Raw genomic sequence first — 24653 nt, forward strand, 5'->3', positions numbered from 1 at the left:
AATAATTACTACATTATTTTGTCTAGGATTTTCTGAGAGTAGATCACCTACTTGCTCTTTACTTGATGAGTCAATGCAGAACATGACTGGAATAACTGCTTAAAGAATAAAAGTTCTGAGAAGTCTCAAAAAAAGAAACAATTCCATTAAATGTATAACCATTATTTCTAGGAAGACTGTTTTCCTAAGATGCAATTTACCTATTTAAAATCTATATCCAACATAAGATCACATATATAATGGATTAGTGTTATACTTAAAAGATTTTAATGACTACTTAGAAAGTCAAAACCAAAAATTCACTCATTAAAACATGGTTACTCATATTTGCTTTATTATAATTCAAGGAACTGTTTTTATTAGAGAAAATAAAATGTCACAAGACCCAAAATATATCTTAATAACCTTCATATATAGTTAGAGATCATTTGTATTTCTGGTATAATTAAGCAGAACTCTCTGAAATAGTAAAAATTATGCAGTGCTGTTACTACCTTTTATATTTTAATACTACAATTTTAAGTACACCCAACACAAAAAGTCAACAAGCTTGCTTTTAATCTGCGAATCAGTAGTACTTTAAAAGTAATCATTAGTGGGGGGTTATTCCTTAGTTGAGTGACTTTGAGCTTAAATTTTTTTTGGCTTAATTTTTTTAAGTGAACAGATTCTCTTACCTCTCCAGTTTAGCTATGGAAAATAAATAATATTAGATACGCATTAACTGCCTGAGCCAATCCATGATTAAGATTGAACAGAAATTATACATATTCCTCTTTTGATCTTAGCATGTCCAAACAGAAAATATTTGACTGACTTAAAAGTTGGGGTGGTTAATGCTGAATAGGAATAAGAAAAACAATATATGAGAATCATTTGAGATTCATTTATGACTAAGAACCATGTGTTCTTGTTCTTCAGATGATTATATTTTAGGTTGTCACAATCTATTCTATAGGATGGAGTTTCATTAAGGGCAGTTTGTTTGTTTATGTACTTTGGCACAAGGATGATTTTGTTGTTTTTTTAATGTTTGTGGGGTTTTTTTTAACATCTTTACTGATTTCAGAGAGAGGAGAGAAGAGGAGGGAGAGAGAGAGAGAGAGAGAGAAACATCAGTGATGAGAGAGTCGTCATTGATCAGCTGCCTCCTGCACACCCCTCCCCGGAAATCAAGCCCGCAACCCGGGCATGTGCCCTGACCAGGTATCGAACCGTGATCTCCTGAATCCTAGGTCGATGCTCAACCGCTGAGCCACACCCAGCCTGGCCAAGGGCAGTTTTGTTTAACAAATAATCTAGCAAGATTTTTCTTGGTCTCTTGAGCATCTCTTTATGTCTTCTGAGGATATTAATATCTTGTGAAAAAATATGAAGATACTATGAAAATTATTTTAATTTTATCCTGCAAGGGGTGTTGGATTTCTTTTTCCCCCAATAAAGACAGGTGTCACTGTGCTTCCCACAAGACAGAAATGTCCGACTGATAAATGCAGGAATTATTGCATTGCTGTTTTTATAATGTTGAAATGAGATTTTATTGGTATAAATGTTTAGGGGAATATCTTTTACCATGGTACTGAATCTATAGTGAAAAATTTTAATATTTTAATAGTCTTTACAATAAGAATTAAAGCAGTTGTCCTTGTCCACAGGTTTTTTCTGTGCAAAGTGGCTGGAGAGTAGGAAGTAGGCACAGGCCTGGAGAGGGAGAATCTGTTCAATAAGTAAATAAAAATTTTATAACACCTGATGTTCATTGACAAGCAGTTCTCTTATAATGTTCCATCATGGATACAGGAGTAGTTTTCAGCTTCCTTTCCAGTGACCTTCGGTATTTGTTTAAACCTTTTTATTCTAGTCCATCTTTTCTATTTCATTATCATTGCTGCCCTGCTAATTAGATTAAACCCACTTCCTCTGCATAAAAATGTTTGTATATAGAGCTTTTCATTTGTTTTTGGGTTGCCCATAGATACCAAATTCTACTAGGGATACATACGGTTTATCACTGACAGGTTATTACTATGAGTTATCACTGACATGTTCCTAATGTTGTTTTTTAAAATAACTTTTAGGCTTGCTAATAATGGCTTAGGTGTTCTCTGTTTTCATTGAAAGTTTAATTTTTTAACACTTTCATTAAATTTTGTGGAGCCCAGCCGGGCATGGCTCAGCGGTTGAGCATCGACCTAGGATCCAGGTGATCGGGGTTCAATTCACGGTCAGGGCACATGCCCAGGCTGCGGGCTCGATCAGTGACTCTCTCCTCATTGATGTTTCTGTCTGTCTGTCTCTCTCTCTCCTTTCCTCTCTCTGAGATCAATAAAGATATATTTAATTAATTAATTAATTAATTAATTAATTAATTAATTAATTAATTTTGTGGAAAATAAAAGGGAGAGAAAACTTTGTAAGTCCAGTGCCCTTACTAATCATTTTGCATTTACTTTGTGTTTTTTACATAATTATAATATAGTTTCATACTTTTTTACATAACCAGATCTTATAAGCATTTTTTTTAAATATTTGTATTGATATTTTAGAGAGAGATGAAGGGAGAGGAAGAGAAACATCTATGTGAGAGTGAAACATCAATCAGCTGCCTCTTATGCCCCTGACCAGGGTTGGGAATCAAACCCGCCACCCTCCCATGTGCAGGCCGATGCCCTAACCACTGAGTCACACCAGCTGGGGCTCCCTCTCTCTTTACTCAAAAGTTAGTTCACTATAGCCCTGACTGGTTTTTCTCATTGGTTAGAACATCAGCCGGTGGACAGAAGGATTACAGGTTCAATTCCTGGTCAAGGGCACAATCCCCAGCCCTGGCGGGGGGCACCCAATCGAAGTGTCTCTCTCCCTCCCACTTTCTCTAGAAATCAATGGGAAGAAATATCCTTTGGTGAGGATTATTTTTTAAAAAATTTCACTATATACAACGCTCTGCACCTTGTTACTTTCACTTAATTATCTTGAGATCCTTCTGTAGTGGTACATAGAGAACTTGCTCATTCTCTGTTTTTTATTTATTTAATAGCTCTAGAATATGCAGTCGTGTACATAGTTTATTTAACCATTCCCCTATGGACGAACACTTGGCTAACCAATCTATTTTTTTTAATGTATTTTTTTTTTAAACTTCTTCAGGTGGATATGGACAAAAGTGGTGAAATGCGACTAATAGAATTGGATGAATCTTTCAAAAGTGAACATACTGTTTTTGTAACACCACCTGAGATCCCCCATCTACCCAATGGTGAAGAACCCCCTTTACAGTACAGGTATTCAAGAGGCGAATGTTTGAAATTGAAAGAGAGAAGCAATCCATCATCTGTGACGTAGCTTTCTAAGGACTGTGGTATTTTCAAAAATCCAAACTTTACAGATCCCTAATTTTTAGGTGGTAAGCAAGCTTATCCCACATCCATTATTAAGTTTTGAGGTATAAAAAGAAAAAAAATTATAATTTTGCAAAATACAGACTTGGGAATGGGAAGCTCTCTATATCTGCATAAGTATCTGTTCTCATAAATTCATTTAGGACTCTACCCCACCAAAATGCAGCACTTTTATTATAAAATTTTGATTTTTGTTTCTCACTAAAGCTGACTTCCTCACTTTCATCCACTCCTCCATACACATATTGGTTAATGTATAATCTTGGTTTACAGAGGTTAAATCTAATTTAGAGTCAACATTTGTGGCCTTGATTTGTGTGATATAATTTTTTTAGGTTAATTTTTCCGTGATTTTTTATTGTAAGTCAAGGAGATTCAGAACTATTGGAATTGATGGCTATTAATTTAGGAAATATGGTCAGACACTGTGCTAAGTGCTCGGTATTTAGACTTGAATGATACATTGTTCCTGCCTTCAGGTCTAGTGGGAAAGAGGAAAGTTCTGAGCACAGTGAAATAAAGGTTATGATAGAGACAGACTTACTATGCCTCGATCTACCTAGATATATATTATACATATACATTTGTTATATACTATAGGTAGTTTCCAGTATATATTTATTTTTACTTAAAGTGGTATTTCCTTTCAGATTTTAAATTATTTTTTTATTCTCCAATAATTCTCCTTACTTTATTTAAAGATTCTAAAACCATTTTTTCACCTATCATTCATTAAGTCACAGTTTATTTTCATTAAAAAGGGACTTTTCAGGACATCCTCATTTATAACCCAGATTATTAAATTTGAAAACTGGTGTAACAGATGTTTGTAAATATTAATTCATAGGCCACTTGATTCCTGCCCTTTTCATCTATTGCTGATGTTATTCATATCACTTTTTTTTTAATCCTCACCTGAGGATATGGTTTTATTGATTTTTAGAGAGAGAGAGAGAGGAATATCAATGTGAGAGAGAAACATCAATCAGTTGCCTCCCAAACTCGCCAGGCCAGGGCTCATATCACTTTTTATTTTAATTTTTTAAAAATTTATCTTTATTGTTGAAAGTATTACAGATGTCCCCTTTTTCCCCCCATTGATCCCCTCCACCCGGCATCCGCCCCCACCCCCCACCCCCAGGCCTTCTCCACACTATTTATTGTTTGTGTCCATAGGTTATGCATATATTTATATAAGTTCTTTGATTAATCGCTCCCCCTGTATCACTTTTTAAAAGTCTGTCTTTTGTCCAAAACATTTAAAATATTTCTTCTAATTTCTCTCTTTTTCTTTCTAAACAATACCTCATTTCTTCTATTTCTTTTGTTCATTATATTTCTTTTTCTCTTTTTGTTAATCCTCACCAGAGGATATTTCCATTGCTTTTCAGAGAGAGTGGGGGGTGTGGAGAGAAAGAGAAACTTCAGTGTGAGAGAGCCACATGGACTGGTTGCCTCCTGAACACACCCTGACCAGGGGCAGGGAGCGAACCTGCAACCCTTCAGTGCGCAGGCTGACTCTCTAACCACTGAACCACACCAGCCAGGACTGTACATTATATTTCTAAGACTTCTTTTGGTATGTTTACTAATACATTTGGGGGGGGGGGGCAGTTGTGGTTTGGTTTTAACTTTTTAATTAAAATTTTACTTTTAGATTTAGTCCTTTAATAAGAAAATTACTTAGCTTAAAAAGTTTCCTTTTTTTTTTTTTTAATATATCTTTATTGATTTCAGAGAGAGGAAGGGAGAGGGAAAGAGAGAGATAGAAACATCATTGATGAGAGAGTCATTGATCTGCTGCAGCCCACAGCTGGGGCATGTGCCCTGACCGGGAATCGCCTGGATGCTAGGCTGATGCTCAACCGCTGAGCCACGCCCGGCTGGGCAAAAGTTCCCACTTTTTAAAGAACCTAAGTTATTTTTTCCCCTTGAGACTACCCAGTATAATTTTGGTGTAATCATACTCATCATTTGAAAAACAACTTAAAATAAATGCCTTTAATGAACACAGTGGGTCCTCTTAATAAGAGATGATTATGTACTTACATTTCTGTATAAAATGATAAGGCAGTAAGTTTCCACAGAATACACAGAATGGTCGTCTTATCACACCATGTACATACAATGAATTTTTTTAAGGGTCATTTTCTTGAACTACTTTCATATTTTATTCTTACTTGACATTCAGTCATTACCAATATTTTATTATTCAACTGAATTTGCATATTATAATTAATACAGTTTTCCATCCTTTATTATAGTTTTCTTCTTAGTTAATTAAAACTGCTTGTAGCCTTTAAGAATATAAAGTAGGTTAAGTTTGCTGTTCAGGGGCTTCTGTTCTTTGCAGCATGTCTTTTTCTTAGCTGCTGCTACCTTTTAAATGTCCAAACACCTTCCTCTAGCACCCAAATTAAACCTACCTCCTCATAGAGCCACGTATTCTAATCTTTTCTTCCTCTTCTTTAACCTCTTCAACTTTCTCATAAATGAGGCCCTGAACCTGCTAGCTAACCTGATAAACCAATTCATGACAATATGAGAGCTTGTCCTGGTGTGCTAATATGTTATTTGCATCTTTTTAAGAGGGAGGTTCTACAGTAATTACTTAATCCAAAGCAATGATATTAATGACTGTCCTCTTCGAAAGAGTATTGATTTGGTGGGCCCTTTACCAACTGTTATATTATCTGATAAGTTTGCTATATATTTACACAAATACTAACAAGGTGCTTGAGTTACTTTGTAGTTTAATATCAATTCAGCAAAATTTTTTCCTCCAAAATATATATTTGAGTTTATGTTTGGCTATTACATTTCTAAATATTATAGTAAGAAAAGAAAAGAAACATTAGCATGAGTATTTGCTGAGTATATATCCTAGTCTGATGGAGAAACATAGTGAAAATAAATTGTAAGTTAAGAAGTTATTGGTCATACATTTTTTAGCTTTTAACCAGTATGATATGATAATCTGTGTGTGCTTGAGATTTTCTTTCTCTTTTCAAAAACAGCTATAATGGATTTCCAGTTCTTAGGAACAATTTATTTGAGAGACCTGAAGGATTTCTACAAACACGAAAGAGCAAACTGCCTTCAAAATCAAGTAGTCCTAGTAGTCCTTCTCCCATGTTCAGAAGAACAAAACAGGTGCTTTGAAAATTTTGCATTGTTCATGTTATCAGATATTAGAACAAAAATAAATATGACACTCATCCTCCCTTAATATACTTTACTACCTCATTTATGACTAGATTAAGCTCCCTGAAGCTTTCTGAAGATAATTTAGAATAAGTGGACTTCAGAAAATTAACTAGTTCTCTTGTGCTAGAACTTTATTTTATGTATGGTATAATACAAATTCAAGCAGAGGCTTGAATATATATTAATTATAAACAGATTTTGTTAGGGAAACATAAAAGCAAGTGACTCGTATTTGTTCAGCATGCAGTTAAATAAGGATGCCATGTATGTAAATTTAATAATGAGATCCTTGCTTTTTTTTTCCCCTAGGAAATTAAATCAGCCCATAAAATTGCCAAGCGGTATTCTTCCATTCCTCAGATGTGGTCTAGGTGTCTACTACGTCACTGTTACGGACTATGGTTTATTTGTCTCCCAGCTTATGTGAAAGTATGTCATTCAAAAGTCAGGGCTCTGAAGACAGCATATGATGTGCTTAAAAAAATGCAGTCAAAGAAGATGGATCCACCAGATGAGGTAACAATTGTCTTTAAAATGCATTATTTCTATATTTATGTACACACATGTTTTATTTCTGTGCACTTTTGAACTTACTGTGTTTCAGGTGTGCTACCGAATTCTTATGCAGCTCTGTGGACAATATGATCAACCAGTGCTTGCAGTTCGAGTACTTTTTGAAATGCAGAAAGCTGGTATTGACCCCAATGCCATTACTTATGGCTATTATAATAAGGTGATTCCTTTTATTTAGTGGAGAAAGAGTGTAACTTTTGTGATTATACCACCTTGATTTAATGGCAGAAATTGTTGATGCAGGGGTTATTTGGCATTTATTTTAGTTTAGTTTAGTTTATTTATTTTATATATTTTTATTGATTTCAGAGGGAGGAGAGGAGAGGGAGAGAGATAGAAACATCAATGATGAGAGAGTCATTGATCGGCTGCCTAGCCTGCAACCCGGGCGTGTGCCCTGACCGGGACTCAAACCCCGATCGCCTGGATCCTGGGTCGACGCTCAACCGCTGAGCCATGCCCGGCCGGGCAATTTTGGCATTTATTTTAGAGTATTTAAAATATATTTTGTAAATCAAGTAAAAATTTTTTGTGCTATTTTGTGTTATACAACCTAGATTTTTTTTAGTTTGACTCTAAAGACAATGTGTTCATTTATAAAAATTATTATACTAATTATTTTATTTTGTTGAACAAATAGGCTGTCTTAGAAAGTACCTGGCCTTCACGAAGTCATAATGGCTATTATCTTTGGACAAAATTAAGAAACGTTGTTTTAGGAGTAGCACAGTTCAAAAGAGCTTTAAAGAAATATGCACACTTATCACAAACAACTCTCTCAGGTAATTAAAGGTTTTTAAGGGATGCATGTGTTTAACTTTTTCTTTAAAATTAATTGACTAGTTATACTTTACATTTTTTAGAAATTAGAAATACTTTCAAAATATTGAATGTTTTCTAGTTTTTATTGCCAGTAAGCAAATTCTCATATTGGGGTATTCTTCACATTAAAAACACAAAATTTTATGTTTTTTCTTGTAACTTAAACTATCAACGTTGGTGGTCTCATTTTAGTATTCGTTGATGATTCACAGTAGGGTTCTTTGTTACAGTTGTATTTTGCTAGTTATGTGGCACTTTTCATGTTCAGTATTAGTAGATATTAGTTTGAGCAACAAACTAATGTGTGTTTTTGGTATCTCCCTGAGTAGTAAAATGCTGTCAAATTGTGTTCTTAAGCAGATGGCAGTGACCTGGATGCTGTTAGTCATGGCAGCATGGATAGTGGTCATGGGACACACACTGTGGAGCAGGCACCTTTTAATACGGGTTTAATCAAAGTATATGCTACTGATGATAGATCTAGTACAGGTTTGTGTGTGCTTATGTATACATATATTACAGTATATTTTAAAAATTAGACTTGCTTACCTGTCTTTTTTGGATTTTAATGCTCAATTACATATTTAACTGTCACTTTTAATTTTGTATGTTAGGTACTTGATTTGATATTGCATTTAATAACTATATGCAATTTTATCATTCTTTATTTGAATAGAAATAACAGTTTAACAGTTTATTCAAGGATTTAGTCCAGGATAATCCAATTAACTCTGGATAGCACACAGCTCTCTTTATCATATCAATTTTTTAGGATAAGTTCTTCTTTGCAATTCTGAAAGTGTAATTAGAGTTTTTAAAAAAGAAATTTATAGCCCTAATCTTAGTTAACAGTACCATATCAACATTAATTTACTATTTCATGTAAAATATTATTGGGAGAAGCTGAGTAAAGGGTACACAGGAACTTTCTCTGTACTGTATTATTTTTGCAATTTCTTGTGAGTCTTAAACTATATTAAAATAAAAAGTTACAAATAAATAATTTAAATACATATAAAATTTGTAGTATTCTAGCACTGAAGATGGCATTAATTTAATTAAAATGTAAGATTTATACATAAGCTTTCTCTAAGTAATATTTAAACTGACATATTTAAAAAAGAAATTACTTCAATAATTCTGTCCTTTTTATTATTACATTTAAAAAAGTACACATGGTTTTCAAATATAAGAGCCACCTCTTAATGGACAGAATTTTACATTTAAAAATCCGAGCATTAATAATAAAATATAAAGGCTTCTATCTCTGCAAAAAGTAACACTGTTTTGGTCTGTCTTATTTTGTACCTGTTTTTAAGAATATAAATATAAGCTAATTGTGTTGAAATGTAATTTTCATAGTTGTTTTTCTTTGGCTGGTTTTATTTCTTAATCATGCAATGTGAATATAATCAGAGTTATAGTAGTCCTCAGGCATTATCTCTTAAAAATGGAGAAGTCTATCTTTTGTTTTTAACTATGGCCTTAAAAAAGAAAAAAAGAGTATCTTAAAACAGCACAGAACCTAATAAACCTAATAAAGTATGAATTTCATCAAGATTATCTTCATATTTTTAATTTGTAGTTTCTTTCGGAATAGAGCTGAAAAATTGATTACCAGAAGTACAATCTAAAAAATACAACAACTATATTAAATGCCTAGTGATACTTCATAAGGTTTCTTTAGACAGTTTTTTACAGGTATAGAAAATCATTTCATATATAGTTTCTCATATAATCATAACAACCTTGTTTATTACAAATCTTGGGACTAGAGATCCAAACAAAAAGGTTATATAGTTTTACTTAAAATTATGTCTGATAACATAGAGAACTAGGATTCAAAACCTTATGTTTTGATGCTAATCTAGTGAAAATAATTTGCTGCAAAGTAGAGAACCTCTTTAACACAACAATATACAATGTATTAGAAGTTTTTCTTGTATCAATGTAGCTTTTGCTTTTCTTAACAATAACTTTAACACAATTTTTTTCTCATTCCCATGTATTTGTACTCATGAGCAATTCAGTATGATTGAATTTTCAAAAAAAAATAATTACCTACATATAAATTTAAATCTTTTGGGGGGTGGTAAAATCATTTAAACATTCAGCTTCCTGTGTGTGAAGGTTCTGTTGTGAATTCCCTGCAGATTTTTCTTCTTCATTGCTTAGTTGGAACTCAAATTTTTACTTAGAAAGGTCATGGATTTGTATAAAGAATGTCTGGTTTGTCTGTGTCTTTTGAAGCCCAGATAATATTGTGAATGTATATACTTTTATCTGCAATGTGGAGCCAAAAATAAATTATTTTGAGATTATCCCTTTCTTGCATTAATAGAGATGGGGTGAGGGGAATCCAGCAAAATAATGTTTTCAATTTAAAGTTATCCAGAAAATTTTCTATAAGTAACTCTGAACATTAATGTGTTGCTCCTAATTCCAGTTCTCACTGAAGAAGGTTATGATAGGGATTTTTTTTTTTTCTAGGTGGCCAGTCTGATCTTGGATATAATTCATTATCTAAAGATGAAGTTAGAAGAGGAGATATATCTACTGAGGACATTCAAGAAGAAAAAGATAAGAAAGGGAGTGATTCTAGTTCCTGTAGGTATTAAGTTGATATTGTAAAAAAATTGTGAACTTATATTAATAATAAATACAACTGCTTTAAGTATAAAAGTACTAATTTTATTTTTCACTTTCCTATTATAACTCCTCTTTCCTCCTATTACGAGCCCTCTCTACCACCTAATATTCCAACATGCAGATCTTCATGTGTGAAGTGTATAGTCTCAGTGGCACAACCACTTTCCAGTCAAATACTGTTCTTCTTGTAGTCGAAATCTGTTTTTTTGAGCAGTGACTCTTTTTTTTTAATCCTTACCTGAAGATATATTCTTATTGATTTTAGGGAGGGGGGGAGAGAGAGAGAAAGAAAGAGAAACATTGATGTGAGAGAAAAACATCGATCAGTTGCCTCCTGTATGCACCCAGGGCCACAAAGTGGCTCTTTTCTGAGGTGTAATAGTATCTTTATTTAATGCTTTTATTAATGGTCTGTTGCTTATATTTTCCCCTTGCTTTTTCCCATCAAAAGCAGTGTTTTATAACCAAAGAAGTAATATAAATGTATGCATGGATCTCATGCATGACCAGTACTTAGTAATTTGATACATACCTTGAGGCCTCAGATCAGTGTAATTACTTATTTGTGATTGACAAATACCTATAGAGGTGTTCACTAATTTCTTATTACCTACTTTGAGGAAAAATATTCAGAACTAAAAGCTACTTCTTTTTATGCCTTCTATGATCTATGTAGATTTCATCTTACCAATTTCATTTTAATCTTTACAGTATCAGAGAGTGAGAGTGCAAAAGGAAGTGCTGATTGTCTTCCTAAGCTCAATTATCAAAGTTCTTCCAGTATAGTTCGCCTCAGTGGTACAAATACCAACAGTGCTGATAAAATATCAGGAGAAAGCACAGGTGAGTTGAATAGTATACCTCTTTTATGTGCAAAATAGCTTGTATCTGTATTTCTAGTGAATATTTATTTTTTTAAGTCTTAATTCTCCAGGGTTATTTTTTATATATTTGTGCAGCCTCTCATAGTATAGTTTAGTAGCTTGAATTCTGTATTTTATAATATAATTTATTCAAGCTTTTATGATAAAGTATAGGGACAAATTTATGAGCTACACATATCTTTTGAGTTTGGACTTTAGGGACTTTTGGGAGGGGTAAGTGGGAACAATTGAGATGATCAGCCTGAGGGTACAGTTTACTGAGCCAGCTGTTAAATGAAGTATCTAGTTCCTTAGTCTTCATATTGTCCCTATTTATTCAGGGGCAAAAGGATAGACCTTCAGATTGTTTAGGTAACAATACCTAATGTTTTTTCTTTTCAAAGTGATTTTTATATATTATTTTATATTTATTGATATAGTAATGCTTATTATTAGTGAGAGGGGATATTAGCACCATTTTTAAAGATGAGAAAACTAAGGCATAATCTGACTGTTAGCAGATCACATAAGTTAACTAGTTAATGGGAAAAGTCAGTTTAGGATTCGTGATAATACTTGATCTCACAAATTTTTAATCAGATCATTTTGGGAGGTGAGAAGGATATAAGGTTCAGAATTTCTAGTGTTAATAGTCTAATTACATAATTACATTCTTTTATTTTTGTAATAGCTCAATATATAACGCATATATGCTAGAGATTTTATTTGATTTCTACTTGCCTTGCACATTGTAAGTGTTCCATAAGTATTCAGTAATTTTACAATTTTTAAATTATTCTCTTGTAAGTAATAATTAAAGAGAAAATCTTATATAATTTAGCATCACTTTCACTACATAAAACTAAGTCAAAATCCTTTGAAAAATAATCTCAGAACCTTAAATAAATCTTAAATCCTTTCATAGGATTAAAGATATGGAGGGCATTATATACTTACTTGTCCTTCATTTTGCCCAGTGAGAAGTTCAAGTGTAGTTTAATGTATGCTTCTCTTGGTTTTTCTGCAACTTCTCCCCACCTTTCAAAAGAGTCAGATTATTTTTCTGAGTTTCAGTTATTCTGTTTAAGTCTGATTACCAGGTGATATCAGATTTTCACTTTACTTTGCAGACATGGACAGCCTTTATCAACAGGATAATGATTTCTTTTTTATGTCAACTTATTTTCTGTTTTGTTCTTCAGTGTAGCTTTCAAGTATTTTGTGTAAATTTATCAATTATGCTGAACTTTCATTTGTAAAAAATAAGCATTATTTTGTCCTTTAGGACAGTAGGAATAGAAATAGAAATTAATAAGATAAGAAATGAACTTATCTGAATTATTGTTTTATGTTGTGTTCAATAAGCCAAGTAAGCTGATCATGTAATTTCCAACTAAATTTATGTGAATATGACTATACGACAACTTAGTTGAACTTTTGGCACAATATAAGCAATTAAAGAGCTTGTTTTATAATCTAAATATTTACTTTGAAATCTCAGATATCATACTACTAGAATTTAATTACATGTACTTTTCCCTGAATTACTTTTTTCCTAAGGATATAATGAAATAAAAAAGGAAAGTGAAAAAAAAAAATAAAGCAAAGGTAAAATTCTTCAGTCACATCTATAGTCATAAGGATTTGAAGTTTTAAAAACAATTTTTATTTATGGATAAAGCTACTACAGCTGCCTTTTATTTGGTTTGGTTTAATGTTTTGGGTTTAGTTTTTCATTTTTAGAGTCAGGAGACTCAGACCCTTAGGGTCATCTAACACAACCACAGTTGTATTAACCATTGTTATTTATTCAATTTAGTGGAATTAACATGAATTAATTATTATTAAGGATACCATGAATAAATGTTAATTTTAATTTATACTTTTTAAAAAGCAGTGTATTCTAATATCTAGGAGCATACCATTTATAGCTAGTCAAATCTGGATTTGAATCCCAGTTCTGTAGTTGAAGGACTGGGTAACTTTGAGCTAGATAATTAATCTCTGAGTGTCAGTTTTTTCTCAACCTATAAGGATGTTGGAATAATTATGGTAGATAATGTAAGTAAAATGCTTAGTATAGTATCAGTCAAATAGTAAGCCCTTGATGAGGGCTTACTATTATCATTTTCATTACTAGTACTTTAAATATTTAAGACAACTTATATTAGCACATTACATTTTTCATGGCTAAAAACACTTCTCTTGTTTTTCAGAAAGCACACCTGAGGCACTCTTCATATCGTCTTTTGAGGATACGAATGAAACAGGAAACATTCAGAATCGATGCTTCAGAAAAAGGCATAAAAATGGCAGTGAACCTAATTTGCAGCAGCAAATGTCCTGGGGAAATAGAAACCGCAATCATAGTGGAGGAGTAGTGATGGGACTTATGCTCAGTAGAATTAACCAGGAAGCAAACCCTGGAGATATGGTTGAAAAATTAGGAGCTGATGCAAAAATTCTTTCACATGTTATCTCAAAAAGCACAAGACCAAATAGTCTTGATGTTGGAAGGCCATCTTTAAGATCAAAAAGAGACAGCCTAGAAAAGGAATCTAGTGATGATGATACAACTTTTGATGGTTCTAATTGTTTGACAGATAAAGTGGATTCTCCAGTTATTTTTGACTTGGAAGACTTAGACAATGAAACCTATGGGTCAAAAATGGGATATGTTGCCACACAAAATCCTAAAAGGATTCAACGTATGAACAGCAACTTTTCAGTAAAACCTTTTGAAAAAACTGATGTTGCAACAGGATTTGATCCCCTCTCTCTTTTGGTTGCTGAGACTGAGCAGCGGCAAAAAGAGGAGGAGGAAGAAGATGAAGATGATAGCAAGAGTATTTCAACACCATCTGCTAGGCGTGATTTAGCTGAAGAAATTGTGATGTATATGAATAACATGACCAGTCCTTTGGCAAGTCGGACACCAAGCATTGATTTACAACGGGCATGTGATGATAAATTAACGGATAAGAAAAGTCCAACATTTGTTAAGGCATGTAGAAGATCTAGCCTGCCTCCTAATTCTCCCAGGCCAATGAGACTTATCAAATCTAAAAGTTACACAAAAAGTGAAGACAGACCAAGGGATAGACTCTGGTCTTCTCCAGCCTTCTCATCTACTTGCCCATTTAGGGAAGAATCTCAAGATGCATTAACCCATTCATCACCTTCATTTCATTTAGATACACTACTAGTACCTAAACTAGATGTTCTAAGGAGCAGTATGTTCTCTGCTGGAAAAGGAGTCGCAGAGAAAGCAAGCAAATGGTACTCAAGATTCACCATGTACACCGCATCAGCCAAGGTGAGTTTCATTAGCACTTTCTGCTTTTCCTTTTATCCCCCTTCACCACCAAAATTCCCTTACTCGCAAAGATGCCTGCTTTTTATGTTCTCCTTAAATACAGCTTTAAAAAAGGATTCTTGGGATGTGTAAGGTTTGTAAGTATCAGAATTTGAACTTGAATAAAAACTTCAAAAGGAAAGAAAATTCACTAAGGTTATGTTTATAGTTCAGTTTTGAAAGAAAGTGACTTGTAGCTAAAGTAAAAATTAGTGTTATATGAAAATGCTCACTTCATTTCCTTCAAAACGCAGATTTTTTTTTTCCAGGCACAATGTCCAGCATGCCTTCAAAAATTACCAGCCAGGTGTAGGACTTCTCCTGTTAGGGTGGAGTAGCTTGTGATGATACACTTACATATCTCCTAAGAACAAAAAGCTAGATGAAATATAGAAAATAACTGTTCAAAGTCATCAGAGAACCACTGAAGCAATGAGAAAGTAGAGGGACAAGATTCTAGAGAGAAGAGAATTGCAGAAGTGAACTAAAGTTCTTCAGCTACTTTTTCCCTGAGGTCATTTGCTTGTTTTGAGCACAGAGCAAAAATTTGCAAATCCAGGCTTCGCCTTATCAGAGGACTGTGGACAGGTAAAGGGGGCCAGCAGAGCTTTTGGGATCTTACAAAGCTGGAGAGACAAAATTGAAGACTTGAGGGTCTTCAAATACACAATTTTTTTCCTTTAAGACATTTTCCAAATAATGAAACTGCATGAGACAGGAGGCTAAAAGGGTAAGCAGAAAGTCTCTGACAGACAAGAGTTTTCAGAAGTTTTATGGTGCTGGTAATATAGCTAGAGTTCATTAACTGCTGGGCAAAGGGGTAGGGGTGCTGGTAAACACTCTAGGCCCTTAGTTGGAAGTCCTGCAGAGCTATGCCTTAGGAAGATTGGCAAACTGGAGGTAAGCTGAGCCTGACCAAAACTGAACCTAGGCTTGACTAAGCTCAGTCTTTGGTTAGATTAAAATAATCATCATTTATCTAAAAGAGGAAGGAGTGTACCCTTTCTGGAAAAATAGAACATCATCTGGAGTCCATATAATTTTTTATATTCTGTTGTTCAATTAAAAATAGCTATGCCAAGAGACAAGACCATAACTAAAAAAACAAAAGAAAAACAGATGGTGGAAACAGACCTTTAGGGAATCCAAATATTTGAATTAGCAAGAGACTGAAATAATTATGTTCAAAAAAATAGAGGAAAAGGTAAAAAATAAAATAAAATAAAAAATAGCTGCAAAGATGGAAAATTTCACCAGATAATTATTTATTAAAAATAAGTGTAAATTCTAGAACTGAAAAAGATACAAAAATTAAGAATGCAGTAGTTGGATTTAATAGCAGACAAAACACAGAAAAAAAGGCTAGAAAACTAGATGAGAAGTTAGTAAAAAATATCTACACCAAAGCATAGACAGGGAAAAAAATTGAAAAATAAAGAAAAGAATATGGGGTTTAGTGAAAATGCCTAACATTAATGTAATTGAGTTCCAGAAGAAGAAAGAGGAATGGAATAAAAGGAACATTTAAAAAGCTAATTGTCAAGAATTTTCCAAAGGAAAATGAATCAAAGATGTTAACTCACATATTTAAAATATCTACAAATCTTAAACAGAATAAATACAAAGAAAATCATAGTCACCTAATGTTGAAGTAGATGAAAATGAAATACAAAGAGAAATCTTAAAAAGAGCCAGAGAAAAGAGATATATTATGTTCAAAGGAGCAACACAATAAGAAATTGACAGTTAACTTTTGAATAGAAACTATGATGTCATAATATACTGAAAAAACATCTTTAGAGTGTTGAAAGAAAATAACTGCCAACCAATTTTTCTATATCCAGCAAAAATATTCTTTAAATATTAAGATGAGAGCTCTAGTTCCACTGTAGTAACATAAGTACACTAAAGCCCATCCCTCCCATTGATTACAACTAAAAACTCCAGACAAAATACGAAAAACAACTATCTAAGGATTCTGAAAAACAAAAGTAGGCGGCTTGTGAGGAGGGACTCACACAGAGAAGAATTTCCCATTTTCTTTTCTCATTCATATTTGCCTCAAGAGCAGGTCCCTGTCACAATGTGGCATGGCAACTCTGGAAGCTAAAACTTTAAGAAAAAAAACATATTTCCTGGACAAAGGAACCAGGGAAGGGACCTCTATAGGCTGGAACACTGAGGTGAATCTGAAAGAAGGGGATTCACTAATTCTGTGTATGGCCCACACAAGTCTCAAAAATCAAAGCACAAATTATAACCTGAAATAATTCAATTGACTGCCTGCTAAAACAAAAGCATCAACGTTTTCCAAGAGATTATAATAGTACTTAGACTGCACAACATAACATTCACAGTGTCTAAAATAAAATCCAAAATTATTTGCTATATTAAGAACCAGGAAAATATGACCAATTCTCAAGGGAAAGATGGCCCTGAGATGGCCTTGGTATGGAATTATAAGACAGAAACTGTAAAGAAGCTATTATAACTAGATTCCCTGAGGTAAAGAAAAACACATTTGAAATAAATGAAAAGAATTCTCAGAAAGAAATAGAATTCATTTTTAAAATGTATAACAAAAAATACACTGAAACTCTTTGGATGGGTTCAATAGGAGAATGGAGATGACAGAAGAAAGTGTCTAGAAACTATCCAATTGAGGAACAGAGAAGATTTTTTTTTATGAAAATGAATAGAACCTCAGATTTTGGAGACAGTTATCACAAGGTATAACATATAATTGAAGTTCCAGAAGAACTGGAGAAAGAAATCATGGTAGAAAAGACATTTGAAGAAATAATGGCTAAAACTTACTAGATTTGGTAAGAGATTTAGATTTACAGATAGATACAAGAGAGTCAGTAAACAATAGACAGGGTAAACTCAAAGAAAACCATACCCACACACACATAAGCAAATTACTAAAAACTAAAGATACACATCTGCTAATGACTGATAATGAAAGAAAATGAGTAAAAAATATCTTAAAAGCTGTTGAAGAAAAATGGCACATTACCTACGGTGGAATAATTATTTGAATAACCATGTATTTTTCATCATAATCCATGGAGGTAAGAACAGTGGAACAGCACCTTTAATGTGTTGAAAGAAAAAAACCTGTCAGCAACCCAGAATTCATATCTAATGGAAGTATTCTTCAGTGATAAAGGTGAAATAAAAACATTTTTTTGATAAAGGAAAAGAATTTTCGGCCAGCAGACATGTTCTAGAAGATGTGCTAGAGGAAGTTCTTCAAGATGAAAAAAAATGATACCACTAACAAAGGAAGAGCAAACAGATGCTAAATAGCTGGTTAATTTAAAAGATAACTTCTTTTACCTCTTAAATTCCTTAAAATACTTATAATTGTCTAAAACAAAAATTAGAACATTATCTCATGCGATTTTTCAATATATATATATATATATAGATGTTTTGTAGTGGTAAAGGGACTCACCCTATTAACGTTTATTATACAGGGTGAGACAAAAGTAGGTTTACAGTTGTGAGTACATAAAACAGTTTATTCTTGTATTATTTATTTATTATAGTATTTTCCATATTGTATTATTTTCCATATTTTCCATGAACAACTGTAAACCTACTTTTGCCCCACCCTGTAGTTATATTATTATATACAAAGTGATACAATACTAACTTTAAGTAGACTGAAAATGATTAGGTGTATATATTGTAATCCCTTGAACACCCACTTAAAAAATACAATGAACCAACAAAATAAGACCTAAGGTATGGAGGCATGGACTAGACTAACACATCTGGGGGGCAGGGAAAGAGAAGAGATAAACCAAAGAACTTATATTTATAGCCCATGGACACAGACAATAGTATGGTGAAAGCTGGGGGTGGGTGGGAGGGGATAAAGGGGGGAAAATGGAGGACACCGGTATACTGTCAAATGTGTGTGTGTGTGTGTGTGTGTGTGTGTATAAAATAAAGTGCATTCACAATCACCACTAAAAAAATACAGTGAGCCCTGGCCAGTGTGGCTCAGTTGGTTGAAGCATTGTGCTGTGCACAGAAGGGTCACAGGATTGATTCCCAGTCAGCACGCATGCCCAGTCAGGAGGCAGCCAATCGATGTTTCTCTCTCACATCATTGCTTCTCTCTCTCCTTCTCCCTTCCTTTCTCTCCATAATCAGTGAAAAAACATCCTTGGGTGAGGATTAAAAAAAAAAAAATACAATGAGATGTAGTAAAAAAGCCCATAAAAATATTCAGATAATCTTAAAAATTACAATTCAGTAACACACACCTGACTAGAAAAAAATATATTCTATCATCTAGGCAATAGAATTATAGATATTAAATTTTTTTTTTCTTTCTACAAAAATTTGTGTCTACCAGATTTTCTTATGGATCATTGGTATAACCAGAAAAAAAATTAACTTTGGTATTCTTAAAAGCAAAAACTAGAATAGATGTCTTTATGGTCTGGATTATTGTGTAAAAGAATAAAATGTAAACATAAATGAAATTTTAAAAGAATAAAATGTAATTCTAATGGTATCATCTCAGCCAGATATTTACTGTGCTCTAACTAAAAAATGTCTTAAAAATTGATCTACAGCACATGTTGGTCCAAATTAGTATGCCTTGTAAAATCAGTTGTTCTTTCCTCTAGGAGTTGTAATGTTGAGTAGTTGATCATCTTGAGTAATTAAGCACTTTCTCTGCCTTAGAAATGACTTTTTAAATAATACACATTGAATATGAAGAAAAGTAAGCTTATAATTATGTCCTTAGGATCAAAGTTCTGATCGTACCAGTCTTTCTTCAGTGGGAGCCCAGGATTCTGAATCCGCCTCTTTAACAGATGAAGATGCCTGCCCAGAGTTGGAAGGAGCCACTTCCTCCCAAGAGTGCAGTGCCACCACAGGGACTAAGGGAATTGATTTGAGCAGAACAAGCCTAGAAAGTTCTGCCTCCCTAGAAGGTTTGTTCAAACGGTATTGTCATATTTCATTTGACAGGTGGTACCTTTACTTTTTCTCCCCTTAATGTTTTATTTTTGTAAAAGATTTGCATGACTCCAAAGTCAAAACAGTAGAGAACCAGGCACTTTCAGCTTCCACTCCCACCCCCTTCATCTTGTTTCTCCCTTTCCCTAGAGGTAACCAACCATTTTTATTCATTTTGGTTTATCCCTCCATTGTTGCTTTTTAAAATAATAGGCTCACGGTTGTGTGTATTTTTATTACCTTCTTGTCTTGTTACTCAAAAGGTAACATACTGAAAATACTTTGCCACTCCTTTTTTTTTTCCTCTTAACAGTAGATCAGTCACTACATATCATCACATAACATTGTCCCTCATTCATTTTTATGGTTGCCTAGTTCACCATGTGTCAATGTATCATACTTTATTTTAACCCCGTCTCTGTTGATGGACATTGTTTCCAGCCTTTGACTATTACAAATAATGCTATGATGCATGTATGTCATATTATATTTTTGCCAGGGTACTTTGAAAGATACTTCAAAATTCTTCCTTGAAGTGATATTGCCAAGTTCCCTTCCTCAGGGCTACACTATTTTACATTCCCGCTGGCAGTGGGAATATAAGAATACCTATTTCCTCACAGCCTTGTCAGCAAAATATGTTGGCAAACTTTTGGATTTTTGCCATCTGATAGGTGAGGAATGTATTTCAGTTTAGTTTTCATTTATACTTCTTTTATAATCTGAGTTGAGGATCTGTTAATATGTTTAAGGACTATTTGTATTTCTTTTTCTGTGGACTGTCCTTTGCCTACATTTCATTTGTTGGCCCTTTTTAAAAAAAGTTTTAATAGCTCTTTTTGTATTGAGGAATTAATCCTTTATATAAATCCCTTTATCTCTTATATAAATGGCAGATACTTTTTCCAAGTTTGTCAAGTTTTGTGGGGGTGGGCAGGGGTGTTTGTCACAAGTAAGGTTTTAATTTTATGTCATCAAATTTCTCATTCTTTTCCCCTCTTGCTTCTAGATTTTGAGTCATTAGAAAGATTTCCCCTCTTTTTTTCCTCCTTTGTCATATATTCATGAAGAAATCAGGTGATTAGCTCCCTTCCCTCTTTTTTTTTTAAACATACAAGAATAATTTAATGTGCTAAGCTCACAACCTGATCCATACTTGTTAAAATGAATGTTTATTCTTTGCTCACAATTAATTAGATACAAAGGTGCCCACATAAATGATTGAAATAGTCAAGGCAGTCCGGCCGGGTGTGGCTCAGTGGTTGAGCTTTGACCTAGGATCCAAGCAATCTGCGTTCGATTCCCAGTCAGGGCACATGCCCGGGCTGTGGGCTCGATCCCCAGTCGGGGGCATGCAGGAGGCAGCCGATCAATAACTCTCTCATCATTGATGTTTCCATCTCTCTCTCTCCCTCTCCTTTCCTCTCTCTGAAATCAATAAAGATATATTAAAAAAAAAAAAAAATAGTCAAGGCAGATATTAGAAAGCAGTTTTGAACTAGCTTTAGCAGAGAGAGATTACAGAAGGTTATTGGGAAGCCATCAAGGAAAGAACTACAGTTTCCACCTTCAGTTCTCTCTGCTTCCCTACATCTCTTTGTGGCAGGGCCTAGGGAGAGTGGTCTCTCTGGAGCTATCTTTTTTCCCCCCTTGTCATCATTTATTTGCTGAAGCAGCCAGTTCATTTGTCTGGATTATGCTGATTGCATCCCCATGGTGGTGGTTGACATGCTTTCCTATCCTCTCTATATCTTGTGAATTGGTACTTTTTTTACCTTTACTTTATATCTATTAAAATACCAGTGCTCATTCATAAAATTTAATAACTATTGGGAAAAAATAGAGAAGATATAGATTACCTCCAATTTTACTAACAAGATATAGTCACTGTCAACAATTGATTTGACCACAGAAGTCACCTTTTTGTCGTTGTTGTTTTAGTACTTACTAGTATCCTATTGCTCTTAAGAATATACTTGGAGCCTGGCAGGGCGTGGCTCAGCTGCCAGCATTGACCTAGGATCCAGGAGTTCGCGGTTGATTCCCGGTCAGGGCACTTGCCTGGGTTGCAGGCTCAATCCCCAGTCGGGGGCATGCAGGAGGCAGCTGACCAATGACTCTCTCATCATTGATGTATCTATCTCTCTCTCTTCTTCTCTCTGAAATCAATAAAGATATATTTCAAAAACAAAAACAAAACTTTCTATCTTTAAAAAATAATAATAATAATAATTATATACTTGGAAGTGTGTGTGTGTGTGTATATATATATATATATATATATATATATATATATATATACTTGGAAACCCCCCATAAATGGCTTTTTTTTTTTTTTTTTATTGTTCAAGATAATACAGATGCCCCCTTTACTCCCCATTGACCCCTTCCACCTCTTTCTCCACCCCTCCTCCCCAGTCCCTCACCACACTAATCTCTCCCCACCCACCCCCACCTTCCCTCTGAGATTCGTCAGTCTGATCCATGCTTCCATGTAACTGATGGAAACTCTTTCCTAGTGTCTAAGAGCAAGATAACTGTACCAGATCCTAAAAGAGCCTTTCGTGATTTGAAATAAGATTAGCTACTTTGTACTTTTTAGACCTTAGAACTAAACACTTTCTTGTATTTTAAACATGGAAAAACACAAACAGCAAAATAGTAATTACAAAAAACTAGAATGGCTTCTAGTCTCTACACAGAAAGTGCTTGAATAAGTGAGGGATGGATAAACGCGCCGAGCATGTGGGAATCGGGAATTGGAGCACACTTCCTTACGTTTGCGCTCAAAACAAAAATGCATGCATTGAAAAACATTTCTTTGTTGTTTATTTGTTTTTCTTAAATTGCCTTTAATATTTTGAATAGAAGAGTTTAACATTTTATCGGAGAAAAATGTTTATGAAAGTGAAAGATTCTTATATCCTTTCTCATTAATTTTAATGGTTTTGCTCTTTATTTTTTAATAATGGATAGGATCCCTGTCAAAGTTTGCCTTACCTGGGAAATCAGAGGTGGCGTCTTCCTGCAACACGAGTAATACAAATATCTTCCAGAACTATGCAATGGAGGTACAATTTTAATCAAAATAGCATTTTTATGTACTACTTTATGAAATTTACATTTCTTAAGTATTGATAATCTTGGATACTGTAATAAAATGTTAAATATGTAGCATCTGAAAATTTCAGAATGTATGTCACACCTGAATAAACTGAAAATATCTAGTATTTCAGATTATTAAAGTCATACCACTTTACCTCTATTTAGAAAAGTTCCTTTGAGATTTATCAACATAAAAGAGCATTTTGATTTTCAGTGTTTATATTTATCCCTTGTTATATGTATGTTCTCTTTGAATTTTTATTTTACATCTTAAACAAAACCAATTTTGCTCTGCAAGCACACTTGATGAGAATACAGGGAGCAGTTTTGGCATTTGTGTCAACTTTTTCCATCATGTTTTTCACTCTTTGTATCAGTTTGATGTAGCTATCTGCTGGCTGTGCTGCCATATCTCATTTTATTACAATGAAAAAACTATTCTTTACTCTTTAAAAATTTCCCCTAATTTTGGGGTAAAGATTGCTTTCAAATACATTTGCCAGTGTTAATACTGTTTCATGCTAATTTGTATAAAATTGGATAATAAATTTGTATGCCACTGGAAAATAAATGATGAGTACTGGTGTTGCAATTTTACAAAGTTTCTGATGACTTCAGGAATTTCTACATTTTATTAATGTAAGACAGTATTTATGTTTATCCGCAGCAACAATCTATAGTGACAGACCAGGGGTTTATTGTTGTTTTAAATCTCCAGTTTGTCATGGCTGATACTCTTGTAAAATATGTTGATCACACACTTACTTGTTGCAGCATTGACAAATTACTTTAAAGATTTTTAAATCATCCCTTCAATTTCTTATCTTATCACAAACTTGAGTTTGTGGACCAGCACTTGTTTGGTAACCACACTTGGAGTAGCACAAATCTATAATGTATAATTACAAATACTTATTTGGGGTATTAACAAATTATGCTTGGGTTTACTTTTCCATTGCAGGTTTTATAGTAATTATTATAATAAAAATGCTCACTTAAATGCAAGTTTCCTTTCCAGGCAAAAATTTTGGAATAGATTTAGCTGAAATAGTTAAAGATTAGTATATTATATAATGCACTGAATGTAATTCATGTTTTATTTGTAACTTATGAAGTCTTCTGAGCTTTAGTTTCCCAGTAGACATGAATTGAACCGGTTTTTAATTAATAATATGCACTAACCGGCTTACTTTATACAGTGCCATTTTCTCCCACAGGTTCTCATCTCAAGTTGCTCTCGATGTAGAACTTGTGATTGTCTTGTCCATGATGAGGAAATCATGGCTGGCTGGACAGCAGATGATTCAAATCTCAATACTACATGCCCGTTTTGTGGCAATCTTTTCTTGCCCTTTTTGAATGTCGAGATAAGAGATTTAAGACGACCTGGAAGGTAACGATTTATGCTTTTTTTCTTCATGTTTAAGGGTCACGTTTCCTAGAACCTCTCTTTTCTCAGTAAGCTCCTTTGACTCACATTGCAGATACTTTTTGAAGTCAAGTCCATCTACAGAAAATATGCATTTTCCACCCTCCTTTTCAAGTCAGACAAGGCAGCCTTGTATCTCAGCATCAGCCTCTCGTCTTGACACACCTGCTATCTCTAGTCAAGGGAATTTTGATGTAAATAGGTGAGTATGATTATGTGGAACTATATTTAATAATTTATATTATACATGTTTTTTATAACAAGAA

The 24653-nt window shown here is 33.7% G+C and overlaps 1 protein-coding gene across 4 annotated transcripts in view; it reads left to right on the plus strand.

Annotated features, from left to right (window-relative positions):
* Window positions 1-24653, plus strand: part of DENND4A (DENN domain containing 4A) — a 96535-nt gene that overhangs the window by 63900 nt on the left and 7982 nt on the right. For 2 of the 4 annotated variants that reach the window (XM_016208621.2, XM_016208622.2), the window contains exons 16-28: window positions 3148-3281; window positions 6416-6551; window positions 6915-7121; window positions 7210-7338; window positions 7819-7960; window positions 8358-8489; window positions 10491-10607; window positions 11361-11492; window positions 13729-14828; window positions 19639-19828; window positions 22830-22924; window positions 24176-24351; window positions 24443-24589. In XM_016208621.2, coding sequence (XP_016064107.1) covers window positions 3148-3281; window positions 6416-6551; window positions 6915-7121; window positions 7210-7338; window positions 7819-7960; window positions 8358-8489; window positions 10491-10607; window positions 11361-11492; window positions 13729-14828; window positions 19639-19828; window positions 22830-22924; window positions 24176-24351; window positions 24443-24589 — 2837 coding nt within the window. The remainder of the gene's footprint in view (window positions 1-3147; window positions 3282-6415; window positions 6552-6914; window positions 7122-7209; window positions 7339-7818; window positions 7961-8357; window positions 8490-10490; window positions 10608-11360; window positions 11493-13728; window positions 14829-19638; window positions 19829-22829; window positions 22925-24175; window positions 24352-24442; window positions 24590-24653) is intronic. The other 2 variants (XM_016208624.2, XM_016208625.2) reach the window with 2 other exon arrangements.

This window comes from Miniopterus natalensis, chromosome 1 (genome assembly GCF_054644295.1).
Source record: "Miniopterus natalensis isolate mMinNat1 chromosome 1, mMinNat1.hap1, whole genome shotgun sequence".
NCBI classification, from domain to species: Eukaryota; Metazoa; Chordata; class Mammalia; order Chiroptera; family Miniopteridae; genus Miniopterus; species Miniopterus natalensis.